Raw genomic sequence first — 25818 nt, forward strand, 5'->3', positions numbered from 1 at the left:
GAATGGATTTTCTTCCAAGTTCTGATATTTCCTGGGAATATGTGCAGGAAGGCATATAGTGATAGCATCTGTCCGGTCAGAATGCAGCAAAAGACTAATACTGAGCTCCTTTCTCTGCTCATGCCAGGAATGGATTCAAGGGCTTTTTCCTTTTATCCTACATCCAGTGGTTTATAACCTTGTTAAAACTGTTGATTTATGTTTTGGGCTTCTTGTGAGGAAGAACAACTAATATGTCCTTTATCTTGGCCTTCTGAAAACATGAGAGTATATTTATCATTTGCACAGCATGCAGAATGTAGTTGAAACAGATCCTTCTGCCAGCTATCAGTGTGAAAATACCAGGCAGAAGGGTGAAACTGGGAGAGGGTCAGGAGAGGGGGTGTCTGTTGTGGTGTGGAGGAGACAGTGATTGATGTTGCATGAACAACACCTTAACTTGTGGTGTTAGACAAATGTCAAAACACACACGTTCACGTGGAACTTGTTACAGGAAGATCTATTTAGGAGCTTAATGCTTTCCCACTTTTTTTTTTAAACATGCAGCATATATTATTTATCACTATTGTTATTGTAAAGGGTGATAAACCTGTTTTCATAAGTATTGTATGTCACTTGGATCTGTTTCTCTAAACCACTACTTGTCATGCTCTAGGCCTTGATAGGTTAAATGACAATGGAAGTAGCTTTCCTTTGAATGCTACAGCAATCCTGCACTTGTGCAGCAATATATATATTTTTCCACAATACATTAAAAAATGTGGCTGTTGTTCACACAGATTTTTTTGTCTTGTTTCAGTTGTGCTGCAGATGCTTTTGCTTAGTTAATAGCCCATATTAGGGCCACAAGCTACTGGCTGCTATAATGGAGTTACTGAGTGCATCTGCATATGAGAGGCATTAGTAACTAGTATTGAGGCAGGATGTACCTGTAGGAGATGGAGAATACACAGACCTATGTACAGTGCTACTCAGTTCAGCATTAACACAGTAATAATTAAGCTGACCTTTAGCTTGAAGACCATTGCCCAAGTTAGATCCCAGACTGTCTATAAATCAATACATACTCAGAGCGGACTCTCTCATTTTCTGAATCACAGAAACATCCAGGTTGGAAAAGACCCTCAGGATCACCAAGTTAAAACTATAACCCTACTCTACAAGATTCACCTTAAACCATATCCTTAAGCACTGCATCCAAACGACCCTTAAACACATCCAGGGTCAGTGACTCAACCTTATCTCCCTGGGCAGCTCATTCCAGTGCCTGACCACTCTCTCTGTGGAAAACCTTTTTCCTAATATCTAATCTAAACTTATCCAGTCTCAGCTTGAGGCTGTTCTTCCTTGTTCTGTCTCAAATGACCTGTGAGAAGAGACCAGCACCTGCCTCTTCACAATGTCCCTTCAGGTAGTTGTAGACAGCAGTGAGGTCTTACCTCAGCCTCCTCTTTTTCGAGCTAAAGAGCCCCAGCTCCCTCAGTCACTTCTCAGAAGATTTATTCTCTAGGCCTTGAAGGCTCTTTGCTTTTCATCTTGTAAACATAGTGCTCTGATTACAGAAGAGAATAAGGTTGCTTTTTCTTACTGTTTGTGTAAATGCAATTGATAGCATGATCACTTTATTCTGAGGAGAAAAACCTCTTAATCTCAACTGAACTTCTGACTCCATGATCCATTCTCTTTGTGCATGTATTTTCCTCATAAAATTCTTTCATGTAGCAAAAGCTCCAAAATTTTTAGCAGAAATGTAGTGTAGTTTTGGGAAGACCAGAGACTCAGATGCCTGAACAAGCAAGTGTTTACTCAGCTTTTTGTTCTAAATTGACATTTCTCTATCTGCACAGAAAATGCTGTGTTTTTACACAATCCGTTCACAGAAGATGTAATTGTTGTCACTCTTGTTAGTTTCTCGACAGAAGTAGGCAAGAAGTAGGCATGACAATGTGTGCTGCTCTTAGGTCTGTTGACTTTACAGTCAATGAATGCCAGGGAAGAAATGAACAAGGAATAAATCACACGTGTTGTTTCTTGGCTATGCATGTATGCTGCTAGTGGAAAGAAAGGTGAATTGTCATTTCAAGTCCTAGGGAGTCTACCCAACATGGTGAATTCACTCCTATTTGCATGACTCCCTAATGTAAAATACTGGTATTTATTTCAAAGATGAACTATCTGTGTTATACACAATGTGAGGAAATGCTGTTACCTCCTGTAAAATGTAATATAACTTTGATATATCCATATAGAGTAGCTTCCTGCTGAAAGTCTTTCAGAGTAAAGGGTTGAAATGATCAGTTCATTGTTTTTAATGTATTATTGGATATTCAAATAGCTGAGTTATTTCACTCTTTACAGAAATGTGTATCAGTACATCATGTCACATGAGGCATAAAGGGAATACAATGATTGTGTAGATTGTTAATTTTTATATGAAACAAAATGTGTTCCATATGTATCTTTTCTTCAATTCAAGAAGAGGAAAAAAAAAAGCCAACACTAAACCAAGCAGTAGAAATGATTGCTAGAAACTTATTTAATTCTCCGAAATGTGTCTTGTGCAGTTTTACTGATGGGACACTGCCCATAGTTTTTAAGATGTACATGCTTCAGTCCTGTGTTATTCTTACTGTGTGAACAGACTGAAAGAAAAAGCAATGTCAACAGTCATGTCTCTCATACTTGTGAATTGTTTAAGTAGATATTGTCCCTATTTGTGCTACAGCTAACACAATACTTAGGTATCAGTACTAATAAATACTGTTTCGTTTTCTAGGGTCCTTTAGAAAATGATCTGGTAGTACATGTGGCTCTGATAGCAGAAAGTCAACGGTATGTATTTTGCTAAGAATGTATGTAGCAGGAGCATTGAATAGCAGACGCCTCTTAAATTTGCTGAGCCCAGTCAAGAAATGTACAATACAGTACTGTTAACTTGTGTATCTGCTGTCAAAGTAATTGTTAAAATTAAGGGCAATCTGTGATCTGTCATAATTTCATTTGCAGCCTACAAGTTTTTCTGAACACATATGGAATCTTAACTCAGACTCCCCAGCAGGTGGAACCAATTCAGATATGGGCTCAAAAAGAACTTGTCAAAGTAAGGAATTCTGCATATAATACTGTTTACTTCTATATAAATTCCTTTTCTAGCAATAGGAATTCATATCAAGCTATTAGACTTGCATCTCCTGTAGCTGGTTGTTTACCTCTTTGCGTTATTTGAATTAATTTGTAAGATAACACTGCCACTGCTCACTTATGCCTAGTTAGAACTTGCTGCGAAACACTGAAGCCCACATGTTGTCCATGACTGCAATTAAAACCGAGTGCCCTCATCTTTCTGTTTGAGACCTGCAGGAGCACAGAGAAGGCACCTTTTTTTTTTCCTTTTCAAACTCTGTTTTCACCATTCTTTGTAACAGGCTTACTTCCATTTGGGAGTCAATGACAAATTGGGATTATCTGGAAGACCAGACAGGCCTATAGGATGCCTTGGAACATCAAAGGTTGCTACAAGAGATGTTTATCTTATTGATGTGTATTTCAGATAAACATGGAATTAGTGTCTAAATTATTTTGAACAGTATCAAATCTTAATCTTTCATTTATGCATGTGTCTTATTTAAAAGTCCTTGTATTTCACTATTACAGATGTGCATGCTTGCTTCTCACTATTAAAATGTCATGTCTCCTAGACATCCAGTTAGTGACATTTGCTGAGTAGTGATGTAATGAACTGCTTCAGCTGAAGTAGAATGTAGATCTGCATACCTAAGGAAAGAGTACCTATAATTGCATATGTAGCTTTTATCTTAAATACCTTTTTTCCATTTTTAGTGAGTTGAGTGCTTTCTATATTTTAAAGAAGCTTTCTCTCTGAACAGATTTATCGAATACTAGGAAAGACTGTAGTCTGCTACTCCATCATTTTTGACCTAAGTGATTTCTACATGTCTCAGGATGTTATGATGTTGATCGATGACATTAAGGTATTTATCTGTAAGTTTTCCTTAGAGAAATTGACAAAAAGTGTCTGTAGAAGAATAAACTGTGAAGTCTGATTAAAATACAAGACTGCAAAGGGAACTCTATGGGGATGTATTCTTCTAATATAAACTTGCAGTTTGTGCTGCAAAGTGTATCAAGATGAATAACCTGTCAGCCCAGTACAAGTTCTTGTGAGTGCCTGATGTAGGCACCCAAAAGAGAATTGGGCATACTGCAGTACAGCAAGCAAGTTAACATTTGTTTCTTTGGCAAGACAAATGTTCTTGGCTAAAAAGAGGAACAAGACAGGTCTGTGTAAAGGAAATATGAAAGCCTCACCTGGAAGAAAAATATGACTTGACTTTGCACAACTATGAAAAATTCCACCCCTTCCTTACCTTTAAGGCAGGCATTAGTGTAAAGCTTGCTGTCAGGTGCCCTCTACTTCAACAGTGCACTACCAGTGCACAGGTGGCAGCACTGGTTATTCCATGCTGGTGGCTGTGACTCAAGGCCTGGACTGCCATGCACCCTCAAGTGGGACATTACACCTAGCTGGGTACACTGCACTCTCTAATAGTTTACAGTCTGTGATCAGTAGATATGCTGGGAGCATTTTTAGAGAACTTGGGAAATAGCAAAGCTAGAAAGCAGCTGATGTAACTGGAAGAAATCTGTTTGTAGTTTAATGGCTATGGGTTTTTCTTCATCTGTTGGCTTTTTGAGTGCTGTTATTTTAAGACAGCTCTTCTAATATTTCATACTGTGTATTCTGATACGTTGTGCTTGTGTATTTACGTTTTGTGTGAGTAAGGTTATTCTTTCTTACCTAGAATGCACTGCAGTTCATCAAGCAGTACTGGAAAATGCATGGTCGTCCACTCTTTGTTGTACTTATCCGTGAAGACAATATAAGGTAGAGAGAGCTAAAAATATCATTTGCAGTGTGGTATTTTCTTAAGTACAGGACTAATGGAGCTCTGTTTCACATTGCAGAGGGAGCAGATTCAATCCAATATTAGATATGTTGGCAGCCTTTAGAAAGGGAAATGTTGGAGGAGTAAAAGTTCATGTTGACAGAGTACAGGTATGATGTTTTTCCTGAATGTTGTATTCTGGCATCCTAGCACTGGTACATGTGTCCTTACTACTTCTATTTTTTATGTGACTTCTGAGTGGTTTATGTCATATCATAAAACTAAGGAGCTAAGAATCAAGACTTTTGGTAGAGTTTTGGTTTATCTCAAAAGAAACGTAGGCTTACTTAAATTCTTTTCCACAAGTCTTTTGAAAATTACAGTCTTAGAAGATTTTCAGAAAGGGGGAGAGCCTTTTTTACATGTGGCAGTCTTGTGAAATGACCTCCAAAGGATGAATCTCTGACATCAAAGAATTAAAGGATTTCTTTTGATTAGACAATTGATGAGGAGGAAAAAATGGTACTGCACAAATATTAAAATTCTTATGAGAACTAAGCTCTAGTTTTAACATCTTTGCTGTTTGAATTAATCCTAAAGCAGGAACAGTGCTTCAATAAACATGAAAAATCTTAAGTTTTAGATACTTAGAGGTGGTGTTTGTTCTTACTTTACACCTAAGGAGGAACCCTTCTTTTTGTAAGAGAGGGGACTGAAGACATCTCTCATTTCTTGTTCCCAAGAAAATAATGTGTTTGTAGAAGAGATGTGTCAGCTGTAAGTTAAATACTTTTAGCTCTTAGCAAGGCGTGGTCTTGTATTAAATAATTCAGCTGTTCCAACACAATATATATTGAAGCTTTGTGAATTGTATCCAGCTGCTTCATTTAGATACACATGTATAAGCATTTCTGGAAGCAGGATGTGTGGCTAACTGGGTGAATGCTCTTCTTGTAAAATATCCTAGATGTCATTTCACTTCAGAATGTGTATACTTTGAGCTCTGTTTCAATTTTCACCTTCACTGTAGTCATGGTCAGAGAGATGTGCAAGTCAAACAATGCCACTAGCCATAAAAGCAAAGCATTTTTTTAATTCATTCTTCTCACAGTTGTAACAGTGCAGTATTTTTCTGCAACTTGTGTACAATGAAAAAGGAATTTAACATACAAACTCTTATCAAAAAGTCTCAGTAATACTGTAGTACAGTAAGTTCCCTCTAGCAATGTATAAATAGGTGGTTCATGTAAATTTGGAGTCAGTGAATTGTACTGACTACATCAGATAAAAGCAACATGGAATTTTAGGTGTCATAGTCTGAAACAGAAGTATTTGGCAGCTGCGTTTGATGTGCAGACTTAGGCAGGCATGCTTGGAGTATGGCATGACTACGGAGTAGGAAATGCTACTGTGTCTTTCCTGTAATGTGAGACTGACTACTCCATCCCTCAGTTATTATGATCCAGACCATAGGTATCGTGCAGGACTCTGAGGAACACAAATCCTTGATCTCCAGTGTTTGGGGGAGGAGGCTGGATATTGCTGGCAAAAGAACAGCAGAATGCTAGCAGAGACAGCAGCTGAGAGACTTCTGCTGTCTTAAGTGAGACTTTAAGAAAGAGGAAAAATAACTCTGAAAGTGTAAAGTTTTTTCAGAACTGTACATAAAGAAACTACTTTCTCAGTGGAAACTACTAGAAACATAGATCAAAAGAAAACTATACAGTCATGTGCATTTTTGCATCTTCTTCAACTTCTTCAATTTTTCATTTCAGACATTAATATCTGGAGCAGTTGTTGAACAACTTGACTTCCTAAGAATTGCTGAAACAGAAGAGTAAGACTATGTGTAAATAAATAATGATGAAGTATTGGATAATGAATGTTTTCTGAACTATGAAGAAATTATATACTACTTTTCCAGGGCTCCTGTATTTAGGAGTTTGGAGGAGCTTGATCTACCAAAACATTCAAAAGTCAAGAGACAGTCTAGTACTCCAAATGCATCTGAACTGGAGCAGCAACCGGATTTAAATATTAACGACTGGAAAAACAAGTCAACATATGAGATCCTGCAGAAACTTACTGTAAGTGTAACTTCATTCTCATTTTACAACAGCAGCCTACTTAGATCAACATGATTATTATATCATTAACTTGGAACCATGACACTGAAGTGTCTGATAGTCCTTTACCCTAACATCACAGAACTTTTTGGCCCTTCATGCCATTACTGTTGGTTTTCCATTTCTGCCAGATACCCAAATAGTCTTCTGGTAATAAACCACCATTTAGAAGGGGATCCATTTTTCATCTGTCATATAAGTAGCTATTTTATTGCTGGACTAAAATTCAAAAGAGAGACTTCACCAGTTGTTACTCACTCCAACTGGAAATTTCTTAACAATGCCATGAGACAGTTCCAATCTGGCAACTTTCTTGCATATCAAAGAAAAGCTACCACTGATGGTTTCTAGATCCAGTGTTCACTAGGAACATACAAAGCATTCCACTTGGTTTCCCATGTCACTACAGGCATTTCTGCTGTAAATGACAAGACCCAACACCAGGACATATAGAAACATTTCCAAGGCCAAATCATTACAACTTAATTTAAGCCATGGAGGAGCCTCTGCAAACAATAGTGACAAGGATACAGCATACAGAGCACATGAAAAATTGGTGAAAACCTGCAAAAAAACAGAACTTGTAGACTCCTTCAGTTACATAAAAGAAGCCCTTTGCCTTCACTTGAAATTTTAATTGGCTCTTTGGGTTTTGCTTCACTGAAAATTTAGAGGCTATTGAGGTTATGTTGTTTCTGTTTTGGTTTTGTTGGGTTTGTGCCTTCTTTTTTAAAGGATTGCAATTGCCTAGCAAGTCAGGCATTACTCGCAAGTATATTGCTTAAGAGGGAAGGCCCCAATTTCATCACCAAGGAAGGTAAGTAGGTCTTAATTCATGATTTTGATACAAGAGAGATGGTTCTTGTGTTGAGTTGTCATTTTAACATAAATATACATTATCTTCACATTGCTATATTAAAAATGTCATGGCTAGAATCTGAGCATCAGGCACAAGTAGCTTCTGAAGCAGCTTTTTTGTTGCTATTCCCTGTACCCTTGTCAAGTTTTGAGAGCCTTAGTAGGTTTCTTTAGTCCTTCTGAGGCTACATCATTTTGCTCTGGAATCAACCTGAGGCAGACTTACCTCTGTAAGCAACCAGCATAACCACGTTAGACCATTAGATCTCATGAAACCCTTTAGGTGAAAACCATATTATTATGCCTCAGCTAGCCTGTATAGACCTTGTGGTATCCTATATGAATCGGTAACTGATTATAACCTTTTTAATATGCTCTTTGTATCAAAGAGTCTGAGTTACAAACTACCAGTTCCTGTCCTCCTACAACTGGAGATTACTGAGACTGACAGAAAATAATCCCACAAGCAATAAAATATAAATCTAAAAATAAAAGCTGAAGAACCTTGAGTGTTCCAGCTGACAGACACAGGCTATGATTTTGTGAATTAGCTTCTGTTGCTATGGACAAACTGTTTGTCAGTAAGGATCTGGCGTGCAGAATCCTGCTCTTCCATTTGAGAATTTAAAATGTAGATACTAAAGGAAGTCTAAATCAAGAAATGCTTGCTACCACTCAACCCCTGCACAGCTAAAGAGAGATGTCAGTATAGCAAGTTGATGCACTGTGATCAACTATGAGGCTGGCACAATAATGGTATCCCCTGTTCTGATTATGGTAATTCCTGTGCTTTGTGCCTCCTTTGAATCCTGGACTACCTACTTTGACCTAGAAGCAGTGCTCTTCTGTTGTCCTGCCCTATCTTTCTTAGATTACTTCACAAAATGTTCTTTGGCACACAAAATCAGCTTGGAGAAGTAGCAATAAATCAGTAATATGTCTTGTAGATCTGTCCAGCATCCCCTGCTGTTGCAACATACAACAATAATTACCTTGACAAGAGCAGTGCTGTAATGCAGCTGATGACCAAAGCCACGCAGTCACTTGGCTGTCTTTGTGGGCACCTGATTGCAGCTCTGCACTGAATAACCACAAAGCAATAGAAGGTCTTCTCTTTCACACTGTCCCCACTTGCTGTAAAATCGGTCTCGTGTCCCACATGATTAACTAGTCATTTATTGTCCATATACAAAGCTGAAAACAACGAATGCCTTGGATATCAGCTATCACAAGCATGTGGTATGTCCAAACGTAACACACTTGCATGAACTGTACCACCAAGCACTAGACTTCCTTGTTATTTCCTGTCGGCTTTATCTCAACAAAGAAGCAAGACAGTGGAGAGAGTATCAAAAACACAATGTGCAGTCTGAGGATGTACCTTCTATGGGCCAAATCTGTACACAGACTCATTTCCCCTAGCATATTACAAAAATAGGTGATTATCAGAGGTCTCTGTATATAGCACAAAGAGCAAATTAACCGAAATCTGGTTTGGCTTCTTGTGTACAACTGGAGGAGAGGAGACTTAATTGCATCAACATATCTAGATTTGTAAAGCACTTAATTCTGAATTAGCATTAGTGCAGTAGTTAAGTGATCTCATCACATTTATTACTATTAAATGAAAACTTATGCATCTTTTTTGCATGTGTTTTGTTTTTGTGGGTCTCTCTTAAATGCATTTAGGTACTGTTGCTGAGCATATTGAAAGAATCTATAGACGAGCTGGCAGCAAAAAGCTCTGGTTTGTATATCTCGATCTATAAATATCTATATAATGTATCCTTTGTTTTGCTCCAATTCCTAATATGTTTATATAGAGATTAAATCTCGGGAAGGGGGAAGGACAGCTATACTGACAAAATTGTATTGGTTCATTGCAGTTGAAGATCTGCTCTATCATGCTTTCTACCAAAAAAAAGACATTTTCTTACTTAGATCTTTTAAAATATAGAAGCTTATTATAAGCTGGTTTAGCTGTGAGTGTTACTCAAAATATACAGTTCTGATTAAATTCAAATAACAATAAAGGAATGCTAATATTTCTTAGAGAGTTATATTATCAGTAGCTTTCTGTAGCAAGGCTGATGACACAACAGAAATCAATTAAGTTGATACACTTACACAGTTTATTGCCCCAAAGTCATTTACCTTGGGCTTGACTTTGTCACAATAACTTTAAAAGGTTTCAGCAAGTAGGTTAGTATTTACACACCATTTATTAATTTCCTTGCCCTGAAGCTTAGTTGAAATGTCATTTTTTATTTTTTTTTAACTGAAGAGATTAGTTAAGCCTGTCCTCAATTCTGGTCTCTCAATCTGACTCTTCCTAACAGATGAGTCCGTAAATACCAAACCTGTTTTTCATTTTACTGCTGATACAGTAAATTGGGCCTTTGCCAATAAGAAGGTAGAGCCAAAATACCTTAGTGGTATTTCTTGTAATGAATAAACATCAGAAATATTTTTTAGAAGCAAAATATGTAAACTACTTCTCATTTCTCTTCCATGATGGCCATGTGACATACATATAGGTTGGTGGTGCGCTACAGTGCTGCATTTGCACAGAAATTTTCCTCTTCTATAGTCCCACATATTACTACTTTACTGGTACATGGGAAACAGGTAAAGTGCCCACAAGTCTGAACTAGAGCTCCTCATGAGCTTTTTTCTTATTTGCATTTTTAAAATGCTTGGCTGAAGTTCTTACTAGTTTTTACAGGAACCAACGTCGTCTGTTTGAATTTTTTACTAACACTGTAGAATATTACAGCCCTGTCATTATCTCTGTGGATAAATTCTTCTGAGCAGCCTCAAAGCCTCTGCTAGTGAAGCTCAAATATAGGTCTGTTAGGTTTGTATTTTGGAAGGAAATTATTGTTCAGAAGAATTTATATCTGTAACCATCAACTGGATAAATGAAAAAGTTTGTTAGAAGCTACTGCTAGGTTAAACACTAGCAGTTTACACAAGTGTCTTCTTTTAATGCTGCACATGTGAAACTACCTCAGCCTGGAAACAGAACAGGCTTGGTGTTATGAATTGTACTTATTCCTGCAATTTTTTTCTTGCCTAAGTAGACGAAAACTTACTGAAGTGATTGCAAAACTATGAATATGCCACAGAAGAGAAGCAGGCATCTTTTAGCTGTCTGTTTTAAAGAGGAGTCTGAGAAAAGACCAACAAGCTTTTTATGGAGCTGGTAGTTTAATGAGTTCTAACTACATTTATTCTCAATCCATTAATGTTTACTTAGATTAAAAATGAAAAGCCATAGAATATTACATCAAATCTGGTCCAAATTCTGCTCTATAAATACTGTATATATTTGGTGAGCTAGTTTTGAGATCACTGCTGTGGCAGACTTCAAATCTCTTTACAAATTCATTAAGCTACCTCTTGATATGTAGTAGGATTGCTCTGTTTTCTGCCCTCAGGTCTGTTGTGCGCTTCGCAGCAAGTCTTTTAGGTAAACTAGTGGACAGCCTTGCACCATCTATTACTAATGTTTTAGTTCAGGGCAAGCAGGTAAGTCTTGACTCCTGAGAAATGTTACAGAATAACAGAGAAATGGAATAAATTGGCTTTCTAATTTTGAAGACTTCTGATGCTTCTTGTAAAAGTACTAAATGACTTAAAAATCCTTAAAATAAAAAAAAAATCCTTAAAAACAATATGTCTGGTCTTTGCATATCCTCTGGGCTAGTAAATTTACTTAAGGCAGAACAATACTGAAAAGGCAGCTCAGAATCTAGATAAGGGCAAAGGTATTACTTGCATAAGTCTTTTGGTTTTATATATATGCCCCCATTTCATAGAAGGAGATGAAGTAATAAAGCTGCTTTTTAAGATTCAGTTAATGAATATGCAGCTACACTCTCAGCTTTTTCTCAGCACAGTAATTTTAATTAAGTTCATGGATAGCTGTTTCCAAATAATGGCATACTGTGTATTTTTGTACCAAAGTATGTGTAGGTGTATAGCTAACAACGTGCAATGCGATCAAGGCAGATGTATCTCACTCCAGACTCGGGTCTGGGCCTGTTCTTCTGGCGCCACACAGCTATAATGGAAGCTGCACCTGCATGAGGCATGATTTGTAACTGTGTTTTCAACTTTTTAACTGGACTTGCCTTTACTGATTCCTTTAGAAAAAAGATCTTTATATAAAGTTTAGTGTCGTGGTGTTTTACTGACAAATAAAATAAAGGCAAGTCAGAATTTTAACAGAATTCCCTGTTTGTGGTTAATCAGTCTGGTACCAGCAGTATTTTCTTAAGGCTGCATGTTTTAGGATGCTATTGGAAATAAGAAAACAGGACTATTAATGGATTGCTGAATTTTAATTGAGTTTCACAGCTGACATGTTAGAAATGAAAGACTGTCTCAGCCTCATGTACAGTTGTGACTGTACTGAATGCAAAACAGTGGCCTTCAATTTTAGTTTTGATTTGGAAAGCTGTACTCAATACATACTATGACCTTTAGTGCATTTTGTTATTTCCATAGCATCCAACTAACAGTATTAACAAAGCATTTCTCATTGGTGTAACATTACTTTTGCATTGTGAAATTTTAACAAGAAAAGCCAAGTTCATGAAGTTTAATTTCTGAATTCTTCTATGGTACTTCTGTTCTGTAACTTCTGAGTTGTTTTCAATATGCCATAGGTGACACTTGGAGCTTTTGGCCAAGAGGAAGTAGTTATTTCTAATCCCTTATCCCCGGGAGAGATTAAGAATATCATCTATGAAAAGTGTCATTTACAAGATGAAAGAGAAGCTGTAGTTCAGCAGGAACTTGTCATACACATTGGCTGGATCATCTCAAATTCACCTGAACTTTTCAGTGGTATGCTGAAGATACGGATTGGGTAAGTAAAGTATCTCATGTTCTTCCTACTACTGTTATGGAGGAATCTAACGTACTGCAGCAGAGATGGTTGCTACATTGCAAAAATCGTTCACATATGACGATGCAGAAAAACTTGTATTCCTCAGCTTTATAGTTCTTGGAAACATGCTTTAAACTAGGAGGCTGAAAATGGCTGCACAACTAATCTGAAATCTGTCAGTCATGAGCATTAAGTGGAGGAGGGGCAATCCTTCTAACACCCAGACGCAGACTTCACTATTTGCTCTCTGTGCAAGGGCAGCAAGTCAGCCTCTACAGATATCGTTTTTTATGTATTAGGTACACATTTGCTGTGCATGCTGAAGGCTGGCAACTGGCACTGATTTAATTACTGGTAAACATCTGATGTGGACAGTCTTAATGGATGGTAACTACCCCAGTCTCGAGCACACCTATCAGATTGGTTAGAGGAACATGACTGGAGGCAAGGGAAGTTAAAAATCAAGAGGTAGAGAGAACACCAAGAGTTTTTATTGTCCAACTTTCTTGACCTGCAGAAGAAGGGAAAATTGTAGTCTAGAATTAAGGCTCCTGGGTAAGGCACTCATCTTTTTGCTCACTTGAGCAGTCATCTATGTGGTGGAGCTTTGGAGCAAATGCAATAATCTAGGAAAGATGCAGCACGAATTTGATTCCCTTCTGAAATCACAATTCCCCTCCAGGTCAACATAGGCTTCTAGTTGTGTTCCCTAGTTTATGGTAAGTGCTCAGGTCATGATTATAGCCCTACCTAAATCAGTTTTACAAGTCTGGCATACATGAGCAACAAATCCCTTGGAAACAGTGTTTCAAGGTACTTAAACTATCTTATTCTAGAGTTTCAGCACAATAATCTGTCTGAAAAGATAGCTTGTTCTTTTAGAGCATTGTCTGTAACGAGGATTTCAGGTAATCAAAGCCTTCTGTAATTCAAATGTATATCCTATTACTGCTTTTCTTAAAACGTTTTGAGGCACCAAGGCATACTTCTGATACTCGGTGAATATGAATATCCTATCTGGCATAGGAAAGACATTGTTCAGAAGCAGTTCTGCACGCAAAAGTACTTAACTGCTGTGGTAAAGATCTGTCCTAACCCATTGCTAAAAACGTATTTTTTAATTCATTTAAAAAAACCCAAAACACACCCCCACAACTGAATGGTATCCCTGTTACAGACACACACAACACTGCCTGACTGTTATCAGCTACATCATTCTGCAATTTTATACTAAATAGGTTAGGCTAAACTATACACATATGGGGAACCACAAATCTGAATCAAGTTTAAAACATGATTTACCTGCTAGATTGTTCTCTTTAGTGCTTTCATAAGCTGACCTTATCAGAAAGACTACAAATAGTCTGGTGCTAGAGTGTTCTACCCTACAGTACCTGCATTTACAGAAATCAATTACTTCACATAGGAAAAGACAGGTGCATTCGACTAAGCACTTCTTTGAAGAGGCCAGGTGCCAAACTGAGGTTTACAGAATTGGTGAGCATGCTTTAAAATTAGAATTTAAAAGTTCCATCTGCCATGTTCGTTTTCTTATAGAGAAACAGTGTTTCAGCACTGGAGGTAAGGACCAGCAGGTGCTCTTCTAGCACACAAGATTCAGGCTTCCACTTTAGCAGAACATTCCAATCATCACAAAACAAAACCACTTAAAATCAGCAGTATTTAACTGCGAGTACATCTGTCTTTTTGCACTGAAATGCTTTTTGCGTGTCCTCTACAGATCATGTTATGCCTTTTGCCTCCCCTTCCTCATTCTCTAACCAATCCTTTCTGGAATTTTTTTTCTTTCTTCCAAGGGTAATGCAAGAGATTCCAATTTTTTTTTTTAGTGTTATCACCCACTCCAGTGAGCAAAATTAACCTACTCCCAGAAACCCCATTCCAGTTTAATAATCATTTGATTTAGTGCTTTGTTATTGATTTGTTTTCTGGGTTTCAAATTGAAATAGATCAAGTTCCTGACAGCCCTATTACTGTAAAAACCTCCAACCAATTGACTCCTACCAACACCTTAGCAGTGGAGAGTGTGATAAGAGGTCCACCCTTGACTTTGCTAGGCCACTGCAAAGAGAAAACACTGGACAACTTCCACACAAACATATTAGAGTCAGCAGTGAACACAAGAACCAATTCCTAAGCCAGCTGTGTTTGTCAGGCTTAACAACAGAAGGACACTGTTCACCCACGAAATTCATTATGCTCTGGATAACATATTCTGTTTATATTGCCTTGTGTTCTCCTGTGTCTTGCGTCTTCAGTGCATGGTCCTAGAAAACCTCAATGCTGAAGCAATGTTGAATCAGTTTGCCTGACATGTCAGAAATCTTCTCTATAGATAGTAAGAATCATTGAGAAAACACTGACTCAAGTTACATAAACCTTCTGTACTTTCTAGCCTAAAGAGTTAAATGCCTGCGCACTGTGGTTATTCTGATGACAAAGTGCCTCCCTTGGGGATATTCTGCACCTGCTGATGAATAGACTAGTGCTCCTGGATGTAACTCAGACTTGGTCAGGTGTAATATGTTGGACTGTGTGAAGAAAAGCTAGAAAAGATTCTTTTTTCCTTTTGACAGTAATACTTGAACTGTAGCAGTGTAGATGAGAGTTAGCTTGCTTGAGATGTTTCTATACTTAATTTCAAAGGCTAAATATAAATAAGCCATATGGTATTTTTACATTTGAAATTGTTATTTGATGTTTTCTTACAACTCATCATCAAAATGAATATACTGTCAGAGTATAATTTTGAGTACAAATTTTAACATCAAAAGGCAGCTAAATGTTTGTCTTAATGATCATGGGATGTAAGGGAATATGTGATCAAATGTATCTTCCCTAGAAAAAGCATGCTTCACAACCCAGTTCTTAACATCTGCACCTAATCTTTTCCGATTTATAGCATATTGCAAACAGACATACAACTTAAGTAAATCCCACAATACAGCAAGAAGAGTGGAGTATTTGACACTGAGAGCCAAATAGCAGGATCATGGGAAATTCCTATGGGCTATTTTATCAGACTAATTTTGCATCTTTGGAAACTTTGCACTGAATTAATAAATGTATTACTCTTCCCTTCAGATGGATTATCCATGCTATGAAGCACGAGTTGAAAATCCGTGCGGGGGATATGCCACCCAGGGACTTGTACCAGATGTCCCCTAGTGAAGTGAAACAGCTTCTGCTGGATATTCTTCAACCACAGCAGCAGGGGAGGTAATGAGATGCGAGACTTTGTGGCACCTGTTTTCATTCATAATAGGCTGTTCAAGTAATTTTCATTTCTAAACTACTCTGTATACATTTTACATCACCAGACATACTCAGTAGTATCCTTATGTAAGGAAAGGTACAAGGCAAAAAAGCACTTCTATATTCCTTTACCTGTGTGCAGGTTCTACATTTGTTTCTTTTATGTTGCATCTTTCTTTTTCAGCTTTGTCTTTGTGGAAGACTTACTTTACAGTAGTAAACTCTATATTTTGTCAGTAATGTGAAGCATTATATTCTTCAATGACAGAAATTACTCAATGCCATCTACTGAAAGAACTAGTAAGAACAGTTTGCTCTTCAGTGCCCTCTTTCTTCTAGCTTATTATATGAATTAAGAACAGATGGCTCTCTAGAATTCTGAAGAGACTGGTGTAATCTTTTCTCCACGCTGTAGATAAGCTGTTAGAAAGAGCATTCATTGTGATCCCAAGTGAGCAAGACAAAAGTTTAAATAACAACATTTCCATGTAACTACATAGATAAGATGAAGTCAAAAGTCCTGCAGGTTTTACTTGCGATGCAGTTAAACTGTGGCACATAATGCTGCTGATAATTCCACAGTCCTTTACTGAATTCATGATGGCCTTTTCACTCAACAAAGGGAAATCTGGCATACAGCATAATATTTATGTTCCTGCTTAATTAAAATAGGTTGGGTTTTTTTCCAAAGCTTGAGAAAGCTCCTTCAACAGGTGTCTGCTCTCTTACCTGATTTGCGTGTTGTCAAATCTCTTGGTCCAGCTGCCTGTGTGCTCTCTATCTCCCACATGGTTTTCAATTTCTTGATTGAGGTTATTAAGGCTTGCTGTTTAGTTGCTGTCTCTATTCATGTTGATGTTGACATTATTCCTGTAAAACCTGAGCAGAATTACCCTAGGGTTTCTCTTCACAGCAGTTTCCATCCAATACTATGTTATTTAGGAAAGAATTTGGTCAATCACAGTAAGAAATTTAAGCACCATCCTTCAGTAGAGATCTTAGCCAAATTGTCACAGTGCTTTCTGCATTGCATTCCTTTAATGTGTAATAGCAGGGTCAGTGAAGCCCTGTGGTTGATTTCTCCAAGGATGAAGATTGTTTTTCAGAGGTTATCTGAGTATAAAAGCTAGACAGCATATCCTTCAAAACTTCCTATCCTTACCTTCTTCCTGTAGAACATTACTAGATCCTCTGCCCACCCATCCAGCCTGTCAAGGTCCTTCTCTGCAGAGCTCTCTTACCCTCAAACAGATCAACTCCTAGCTTGGTGTCATCTGCAAACATACTGATGCTGGACTCAATCCCCTGGTCCACATATCATAAAGAGACTGAACAGGACTGGGCCCAGCACTGATCCCTGGGGGACACCACTAGTGACTGGCTGCCAACTGGACATTAATTCTTTTCTTTTTGTTACATAAAGCAGACACACATCTAACATTCTAACCTCCACATGCTGAGCATCTTGGATTTATTTGCTTTAGAGAGTAACTTACCAAAAAGCTCACATACACTGTGTACATGTCATGAATATGGATGTGATATCATTGCTTATCTTCCTGGCTTACATCACAGAACATGGCTTGTTTCTGCATCTGTAATGTTTTTTTCAAGTTGTCAATTTTCTTTCTCCACAGAAGCTGGCTAAACAGAAGACAGCTAGATGGTTCTCTCAATCGAACTCCTGCTGGATTCTATGATAGAGTGTGGCAGATCTTGGAGAGAACCCCCAACGGTTTAATTGTGGCAGGGAAGCTTTTACCACAGGTAAAACTGGCAGACATGCTCTGTTATTTCTTCTCTGCCCAACTATTAAGGAGGAATTATTTTATCATTAATGTATGTTCTATGTTATTATTTATTACTAAGGGTAATTTGTTCCTATTTTCATGGTGAAGTACAATTTTAATAGAACGGAATTCAGTTTTTTCTATTAAAATACATTTATAAAAGCTTAAATCCAGAAGACCCCTTCCAAGTCATGCACTCCAAAATTTGTTCCTGTTTTTTTTTTGATCCTACAGTAAGAGTACTTCTTGTTTTGAGTGTTGCTTATTCAAGCAAATAAGCTCACTTGGAGGTGGTTTAGATTTCATGTAAATAGTCTTGAGTAAAAGTATTACTTGTTTTTCAGCAACCAACCTTATCGGATATGACAATGTATGAAAGGAATTTTTCCCTTCTGGTTGAAGATATGCTGCAAAACATCGACCAGCCAGAATACAGGCAAATTATTGTAGAGGTCTGTGCCTTACAGTGAATGAAATGTTATACTGTTTATGACTGTGGTACAGCTTAGAAGAACACCATAACTGAGGCTCAAATATTTGCAGAAATAGCATTTTAAATATAAACACTTGCTTCAGTGGTTTCTCCATAGGTTTTGTATAATTGAACAGGTTCCTGTTAACATATTCAGAATACATTAAGTTCTTGATGTTCTTTGCCCTTTAGAAAATAGATAAATATTAATGACAGTGCCAATACATTTAGGTCACAGGAGGTGAAAAGGAGTAAGGAGAACAGCATAGTGTTCCTTTGAGTGCCTAGCCTTCGCCATTTCCTAACACTTTCTGTGTCTAGGGAAAGTCTCTAAATAGCAGTTAGCCCTGCAATGAATTCCTCTTTCCTATTTTGCTGATGCTGTCTAGGGAATTGCTTCATGCTATTGAGTCAACTGACTTCAAGCTTATGTTCCCCTAAGTTACAGCAAGAGGCTGTTGAAACTCTTCCCCACCCCTGCACATAATGTATACATTGTGAACATACCAGGAGCTTGCTGTGCTGTCAGCAGCATTCATTGTTAGTTCCCAAGTATATGCCAGTGGTGCATGTGAGTATACCTTCACAGTAAAATCCAATTCTTGGTTCTGGCTGACAGCTAATAGTCGTGCTGACTGCTGGAATATCCCTAGTTTTTGCTGAAAGTTAACACAAATACCAAAATCCAAGATGACCAATATAGACTCCGCTTTGCACTTGTAGTTGTTATGACAGGTCATAACAACTCATGTTTGCCTTCCCAGTTTAAACCTCTTTCAGATAAAGGAAATGCCAATTCTCTGAAGCAGATAAACTTAACTAAAAACTCCAGACACCAATAAAAATTATCATAGTACTATTATACCCTCTGTGATTATGCCTCAAAATAAGGTGCACTGTTTTTCAGATCTTCCATTGGCTGGACACTAGCATTTGTGTAGCCACATACTGAACTGAATAAACTGGACAATAACTTCACTGGTTTCCAGTGAGGTTAGATGTTCACTGCAATCATTTACATGATGTCTTTAGGTAGCCACCAGAAACTGTAACCTTTTTCACAAAAGCCTGCCTTTCCTGCAATTCTTTTATCTAAGCTGGAATTCTATTATCTGTGAACTATTACCTGTGCCATTATTACATAGCTGCCTGCTTCAGAGAGGCATATGCAGTTATTAAAAATGCTTTTATGTACACCTGAATTTAAAAAAATTCCAAGTCTTACAGTCTTTTTTTCCTACATTCTAGTTGCTGATGGTTATATCTGTCATTTTGGAGAGAAATCCTGAGCTAGAGTTCCAGGACAAAGTGGACCTAGACAAAGTGGTGCAAGAAGCATTTCATGACTTTCAGAAAGATCACAGCGGTCCAAAGGGAACTGAAAAACAAGTGAGTAAAATATTGCTATCTTAGAAAACTTCCCATTCTTATTGAAGTTAGTTATAAATGTTAGCTCTGTGTAGTTCAGAACAAAAAGTAATTGGTACAAATTCAGAGTGGAACACATAGAAACCCAAAATGAAAAACTATTCATAGCTACTGATTTTTATGCTAGAATTGCATTCGTCACCTAAGAAGCTTTTAATCTCTAAGGCTTAAAGGTCAAATAAATGAAACTTGATCATTAAAACCTATTTAAGGTTTACTTCACTGGGATTTTAGGTTTTATGCTTCAAAGACATCTAAAGATACTCACTACGAGTTTTAGTGCTTCAAAGCTCTAAAATGCTGTAAAAGCAGGCAGGTTCATTGAACTTGCTGAAAGAGGAAATAAGAGTAAAACAGTGAGACAAGTCCCAGCTACTGAGCACAATCTTCTTCACTCTGTCTGGTGTTTTATTGTATTGTACACAAGACAGTCAGAGATACCTATATGCCAGCTAATCTGCTGATTCATAGGATATTGATATGCAACAACACTTCTTGTGGATTAATTTAGTTCCTTGGAAGGATGAGGAAGGACGTGCTCCTTAAAAATCCAAAAGTTTCAAGGTTCACTTTTGCAATAGATTTTGAGAGCAAGCCACCTGGATATCCAGCCTTAGCAATACCTAGCCTTGCACAATACCTCTGCTTCAAAAGTATACAGTTTCCTTGCAATTATGATTCTTTCAGGATGCCCATTTTGGAGGGTAAGGAGTCTGTAGTTACAGCCAAAGCAAAAATCAGACTATTTGCCACACAGATGGCTACTAAATGCTACCTTGTCTGAGTATCTGGAATATGCTGCTGACTTCTTTGGCAAGTTGGAAATCCTTAATGGCTATAAACACAAAGAAAAATCCTATCCAAACCCCAGGTTTTGCTGGTGCTGCTTTAGCCTCTATTAAAGTGTTGGTTTGTTTTTCTGGTTTGTTTTTTTTCCAAGCCCAGGTCTATTTAAAATGATGCCTTTTTTCTCTTAAGAAGAAATCACAATTTATAGTTCTGAGTAGTAATTCCAACCCCTTACGTGAAAATTTTCTGCAACCTGGTCTCCCATGTTCTCAGGTATCTGCCCAGCGACAGTTACCTGTAGCCTGTTTAGGCTTGTTCAAATGATAGACTGTCTCAAGCTTTCCTAACAGGCAAAGCTGAAAGACCTCACAAGTTGTCTGAATTAGGCCTTTCCAGTCAACTGACTTGCAAATATTCTCTGCCCTTTATTTTAAAAAAGTAACCTATTTTTTGAAATGAGCATTTATTACTGTAGCCAGCACAAAATTTGTCAGTAAGCAAATGTTTTAACATCATTCACTGTACAAACCAGGTGTTGTGTGAAGGAAACCTGCTTCATCGATCTGATTAATGAATTAGTTCATGGGCTACCTGTGATTCCTTCTTAGAATTAAATTATTTTTTCTTCTAAACAAAACTTTAGTAGGTCTCTCTTCGTGTGCAGCACTGCCCTCCATATTTTCAATCACACTGTGGTAGCACAATGAGTTACTGCACAGTCATGATCTGTCTGCATGTTTTAAGACAGCATGTTCTCTGACACTTACTACATGAAAAAAATGTATTAAGAAGGCACTACCTGCACAGGTCTGGAAAATTCAGTAAAGAAATAAACGCGTTGCATTTCAGTCATCTGTTTTCCACATGGTCAGGTAAGTATATGTGGAAGACTTCTGAATACTGAGTGGAATAACACTATAACTTTGGAGTCCAGAAAACACATTCACATTTATAACGTATTTGTGATGTTCCTCTTCTTTGTTTGTGTTTGGATGCTTGACTAAGCAACACTAACAGAAACATCTTCTCCTTCCCCTGCAGCACAACATGACTGCATTCTACAACACTCATCCAACTGGGAAAAAGGGAACATGTAGCTTTTTAAGTAAGGCTGTGATCACTTTATTGCTGGAAGGGGAAATGAAATCAAGCAATGACGATCCTTGTACCATTAGCTAAAGCTTGAAACATACAGGATTTTTTGCTTTATTTAGTGTTCCAGGTATTCTTCATGCATATATTAAAAAAGCATTCTGAAGAGTAACCCGGGCTGGTAATACAAATCCTTTGCTGATGGAAATGCCATTAAAGATACTAAGTGCCACCTAATTTTTTTCCTTTCTAAACTATGCAGAATGAGAGAGGAAGTGGTTAGATTAAGCAGAATGGAATTATATTTATGATCTCACATTATGCATTTCACCTAGTTGGTAACTTCAAAAGAAATGAGATTTTGTCTTTATACCTCTATTTATGATTGCAAACAAGTTTATTGTATATTCTAAATGAAATTGAGAAAACACCACAATAAACATGCATGCCAATCACTGGAAGCATGAAAATTGCTTTTTATGTGGAGGTGAAGGTCAAACAGTTATGCTGTAATGTGAACTGTTTAAAAAAAGTTTAGGTATGTTTCAAAAATTACTAGTTGATAGAATGAAGCCTGCATATCAAGTTATCTAAATGAGCCACTTTATCTCTAGCAATAAATATCGCTGCATTTTCCAACTGTTTAAACATCTCTAAGTTAATAAAGGAAGCATGATAACAAGATATATTTGTTTATAAAAAAGGAATCCAAGCTGTATTTAAAATCAGCATTAATGAAGATGAAATATTATATCATATAAGCATTAAAAAATTCATGTTACACTTATGTCCTAAATGTGTGGAAAGACTGTGTGCTATATTTTTGGCAAAAATGATGAAAAGCAAATGCTTGTTAAAAACTCTGTCAATAAAAATACTTTAAGCTATGTGCAGACTCCATTGTTTGGTTTATTTGTTGACTTTGTGCGACACTAACCCTTTAACAAATCTCTTTGTGGAGAATGAGCAAGGTTGGAAAAGCTAATTTTGGGCTAAGAGAGCAGTGGTCCTATTGATTTTCCTTGTTGTAACATATCCAAGGAATTGTGGAGGGGGTGAGGAAGGAACATTGCAGAAGAAACATGCTAAGGCACTACAATAATTGTAGAATGTTTTCTGAGTGACCGCAGTATTGCTCTGCTCCAACAAGGTAGCTACAATTGAACAGCACACTGCTGGCTCTGAATGAGCTACTCATTTAAACAGCAATCCAATATATCTTTTGGGTTTTTTAACATCATTACTGCTTTAGCACTTATCAACTGTAATAACTTCCACTTGCCTTCTGGGGTTAAGTGTTGCCTGTAGATCTACAGCTAGCCATGGACCTGTGATTACAGAGGTAGCAAGCATGTCCATTTCTAGTGGGTTTTTTTCCTAGTGTTTTGTTTTTTTTTTTTTTCACTTATCTCTAGCCATACACAGAGCATAGCTCCAAACTAAATCCTGTTGAAAGGAAACAATCCTTTCAATACAAAGACATTGGTACTTCTGTGGACAGTAGCAATTCTTGTAACTTAAGATGTTAAATGCACATTAATTCTTCAAACAGCAGAATAGCAATTTTGCATTTTTTACATCACTTACCCCTTCATACCGCTTCTCTTCTGCTCTATGCTCTCAAACTACTGATGGGCAGGCCATTTCTCTGAGTACTGTTTTGTCACCAACGTTTCTCAGCAGGCACTGTATTAACCAACAGTAAACTTAGCATTAGCATGATGACACCCATAGCTACCATTGTGCTTTTGCAATTTAGGTTTCATATACCTTGATTTGTTTTCACTGCTATTTAAAACAGGTTTTAGAATGAGTCCATGCCATGAAAATTCATCAAGAAATCAGTGTTCATGATCAGAGTAATTTTATATTCAGGTTTCTCCTGCAGTTCTCCAGAAAGTCTGCTTGCTTGACCAACCGCAATTTCAAGATCAAGTTACCCTTCTGTAAAAATGTTTTTCAGCTACATTGGGCATCATAGCACTAAAATCACTGGAACACATTTATTCAATAGCAACAAAAAAAAAATACAGGCAGAGCATATACGTAGAAGAGTCTTTGTGTGCTAGTTTGTAAAAGGAAAACAAATGAACCAAAAGAAGAGGTAGTGGTGGGGCAGTCAGATGCTTGTAATAGAAACTGAGAATACAGAGCTGCAATTAATCCCACTGAAGTCTGTATATCTCATCTCAAAATCCATCAGTAAGAGAGCTTGATTGGAATTTTAGCTAATAGTGATCCACAAATCCCTTGCCAATCAGTCTCCAGAAGTGTGACAGTCTTTTGAACTAATGAGCTAATCCTTGCAGCATGGGAAGAAAAGATGAAATAAGCAAGAAAGCCAGTCTGTGCTCTGCCATAAACATAAAACGCAGCAGTGTTGTGAAGCTGGTGTATGAAGTCTAACACGTTTCCTTGAGCTCCCAGCAGTGTTTAACAACACTGCTGGGAGCTCAGGGAAATCTGCTGGATTCCATACACTTACGACTTCTGCTCCTTTCACACCCAACAGGAGAGAATTCTTGGGTTGTGGGTGGGAATATGGGAAGAAGATAAGAAGGAAACACAGCTGGGGTCTTAACACTAAGGGGAAATCCTTAATCTTCTCTCTAGTTGTGAGGTTTGGAATAAGGAGATGGTATTCTCTTGTTTTACTTATGGACCACACTCACATTAGGAACCATAAATGATAGGTGAATTATATTTTTTTCCCATCTGAGCACTTTTTCCTTTTGTACAATAGTAAGAGCTGCAACAAAAGCAACATAGAAATACCAGATAAGGAATGTAAAAATCTACTTGTGGTGGGTCTTTCCTCAATTGGCCAGACTCTCAAAAAATGCGTGCAGGACTGCCTTATGTATGCATTCTCTAACAGGACATGCTTGTTAAAAAGGACAGGGAAGAGAGACCAAAAGAAGTCCTGTGTATTGACCCAAATACATATAGGATGATTTTGTACCTGATCTGAAAACAAGTAGCAAAGAAGTCATCTTACTTCATAAAATAACAACCAAAGCAGACAAAAGAGATGCTAGTTGGAATACTTCCTGCCAGTGCCAGACAGTAAGGACTGAGCTCCTCCGAGCCTGTTCGCTGGGGGCAAGTGGCATGGAACTAAGCTACCCTTTTAGAATGCCACTACCAAGCGTTTCTAGTGATGAAGTTGAGGCCAAACAGGAGAAAAAGTGTGACATAAAGAGCAATTCTTCCTTACTCAACTTTCACATTAGTGCAACAATGAAAATGAAGATGCCTGGAGGCCCTATGTCTAGGCACAGCAAGAAATCCACAGGTGGAAGCACAAATCAGAAGAGAGGACAGCATATTGTTTCTATCTGTACATGACCACCACAGACCTCAGAGCTGCATAGCACTCCATACAGATGAGAAACAAAACTTGATACAAAGCAACTCCCAAGAAAAGTATTGATCAAGGTACTTCCAAAACCCACTGTCTACCACCTCACTGTAGAGTGATAAATAATGCATGTTTGTCCACTCTGGGTTAGATTTCAGAAACTAAAATATATAATTTCACACTACTGTGGAATGAGACTATATATTGACCTTTACCTTTTTGACTGTGTTGTCTAAGGTGACATAGGCATTTCAGGCTCCTGGTTTGCTTACTGAGAGCTCCTATATCACTAAGCAGGCTCTGCAAAAGAGCTGTTAGTTAGCCATGCCAACAGAACCTGAAATTATGCTGTTGCTTGACTCATCTGGCTGCACTTTAGACTCTCTTAGGAGATGACTAACCTGACTCACAGGCAAGCAAACCCAACAATTGTCTCGGTTCCAATGACAGTATGGATTCAGTTAAGTATGCTACACATCTGAACCTGCATTTCCTGAAGAGAAATTATACAGCAAATTCTATAAAGGAAATATTAATGTGTTGAGAGAAGATTTCAGCACATTTTCTTAACCTACAGTGTCTACATACATCTGTTCTGTGATCTGTGAGAAGTAATAAAAACTAAAGAAAATATTAAGAGGTTCTCATACACTTGGAAGGTATCTATGTAACATTTCTGGCTAGCACTGCCTCCAGAGTGAACTAGCTTGCTACATTCAAAATGCTTTTCTTTGTGAACAAACGTCTTTCCCCATTACATTGTTTTCAGCAGAAGGACCTCTGGGGTTTAAACACAAGCGAAATGATTAAGTACTTGCTGTG

The 25818-nt window shown here is 37.6% G+C and overlaps 1 protein-coding gene and 1 long non-coding RNA gene across 7 annotated transcripts in view; one reads left to right on the forward strand and one right to left on the reverse strand.

The window, feature by feature from the left end:
• The window catches only part of PHKB (phosphorylase kinase regulatory subunit beta), a 65079-nt gene extending 42557 nt beyond the window's left edge, over positions 1–22522 (forward strand). For 5 of the 6 annotated variants that reach the window (XM_064160319.1, XM_064160323.1, XM_064160322.1 and 2 more), the window contains 17 exons: positions 2777–2832; positions 3007–3100; positions 3426–3509; positions 3888–3992; positions 4824–4906; positions 4987–5077; positions 6683–6744; positions 6832–6994; positions 7769–7850; positions 9581–9638; positions 11332–11422; positions 12565–12767; positions 15894–16028; positions 17702–17831; positions 18199–18306; positions 19575–19715; positions 21585–22522. In XM_064160319.1, coding sequence (XP_064016389.1) covers positions 2777–2832; positions 3007–3100; positions 3426–3509; positions 3888–3992; positions 4824–4906; positions 4987–5077; positions 6683–6744; positions 6832–6994; positions 7769–7850; positions 9581–9638; positions 11332–11422; positions 12565–12767; positions 15894–16028; positions 17702–17831; positions 18199–18306; positions 19575–19715; positions 21585–21722 — 1824 coding nt within the window. In that variant the 3' untranslated portion in view covers positions 21723–22522. Of the gene's footprint in view, positions 1–2776; positions 2833–3006; positions 3101–3425; positions 3510–3887; positions 3993–4823; positions 4907–4986; positions 5078–6682; positions 6745–6831; positions 6995–7768; positions 7851–9580; positions 9639–10428; positions 10520–11331; positions 11423–12564; positions 12768–15893; positions 16029–17701; positions 17832–18198; positions 18307–19574; positions 19716–21584 lie in introns of all 6 variants that reach the window. The other variant, XM_064160320.1, reaches the window with a different exon arrangement.
• On the reverse strand, positions 5981–16886 carry LOC135184498 (uncharacterized). The gene is made up of 2 exons (XR_010306058.1): positions 16794–16886; positions 5981–6731 (listed from the first exon to the last, which is right to left on the reverse strand). It is a non-coding gene; the product is annotated as an uncharacterized LOC135184498 (long non-coding RNA).
• Positions 22523–25818: the final 3296 nt, after the last annotated feature.

The sequence above is a fragment of the Pogoniulus pusillus genome, chromosome 20, assembly GCF_015220805.1.
Source record: "Pogoniulus pusillus isolate bPogPus1 chromosome 20, bPogPus1.pri, whole genome shotgun sequence".
In the NCBI taxonomy this organism is placed as follows: domain Eukaryota; kingdom Metazoa; phylum Chordata; class Aves; order Piciformes; family Lybiidae; genus Pogoniulus; species Pogoniulus pusillus.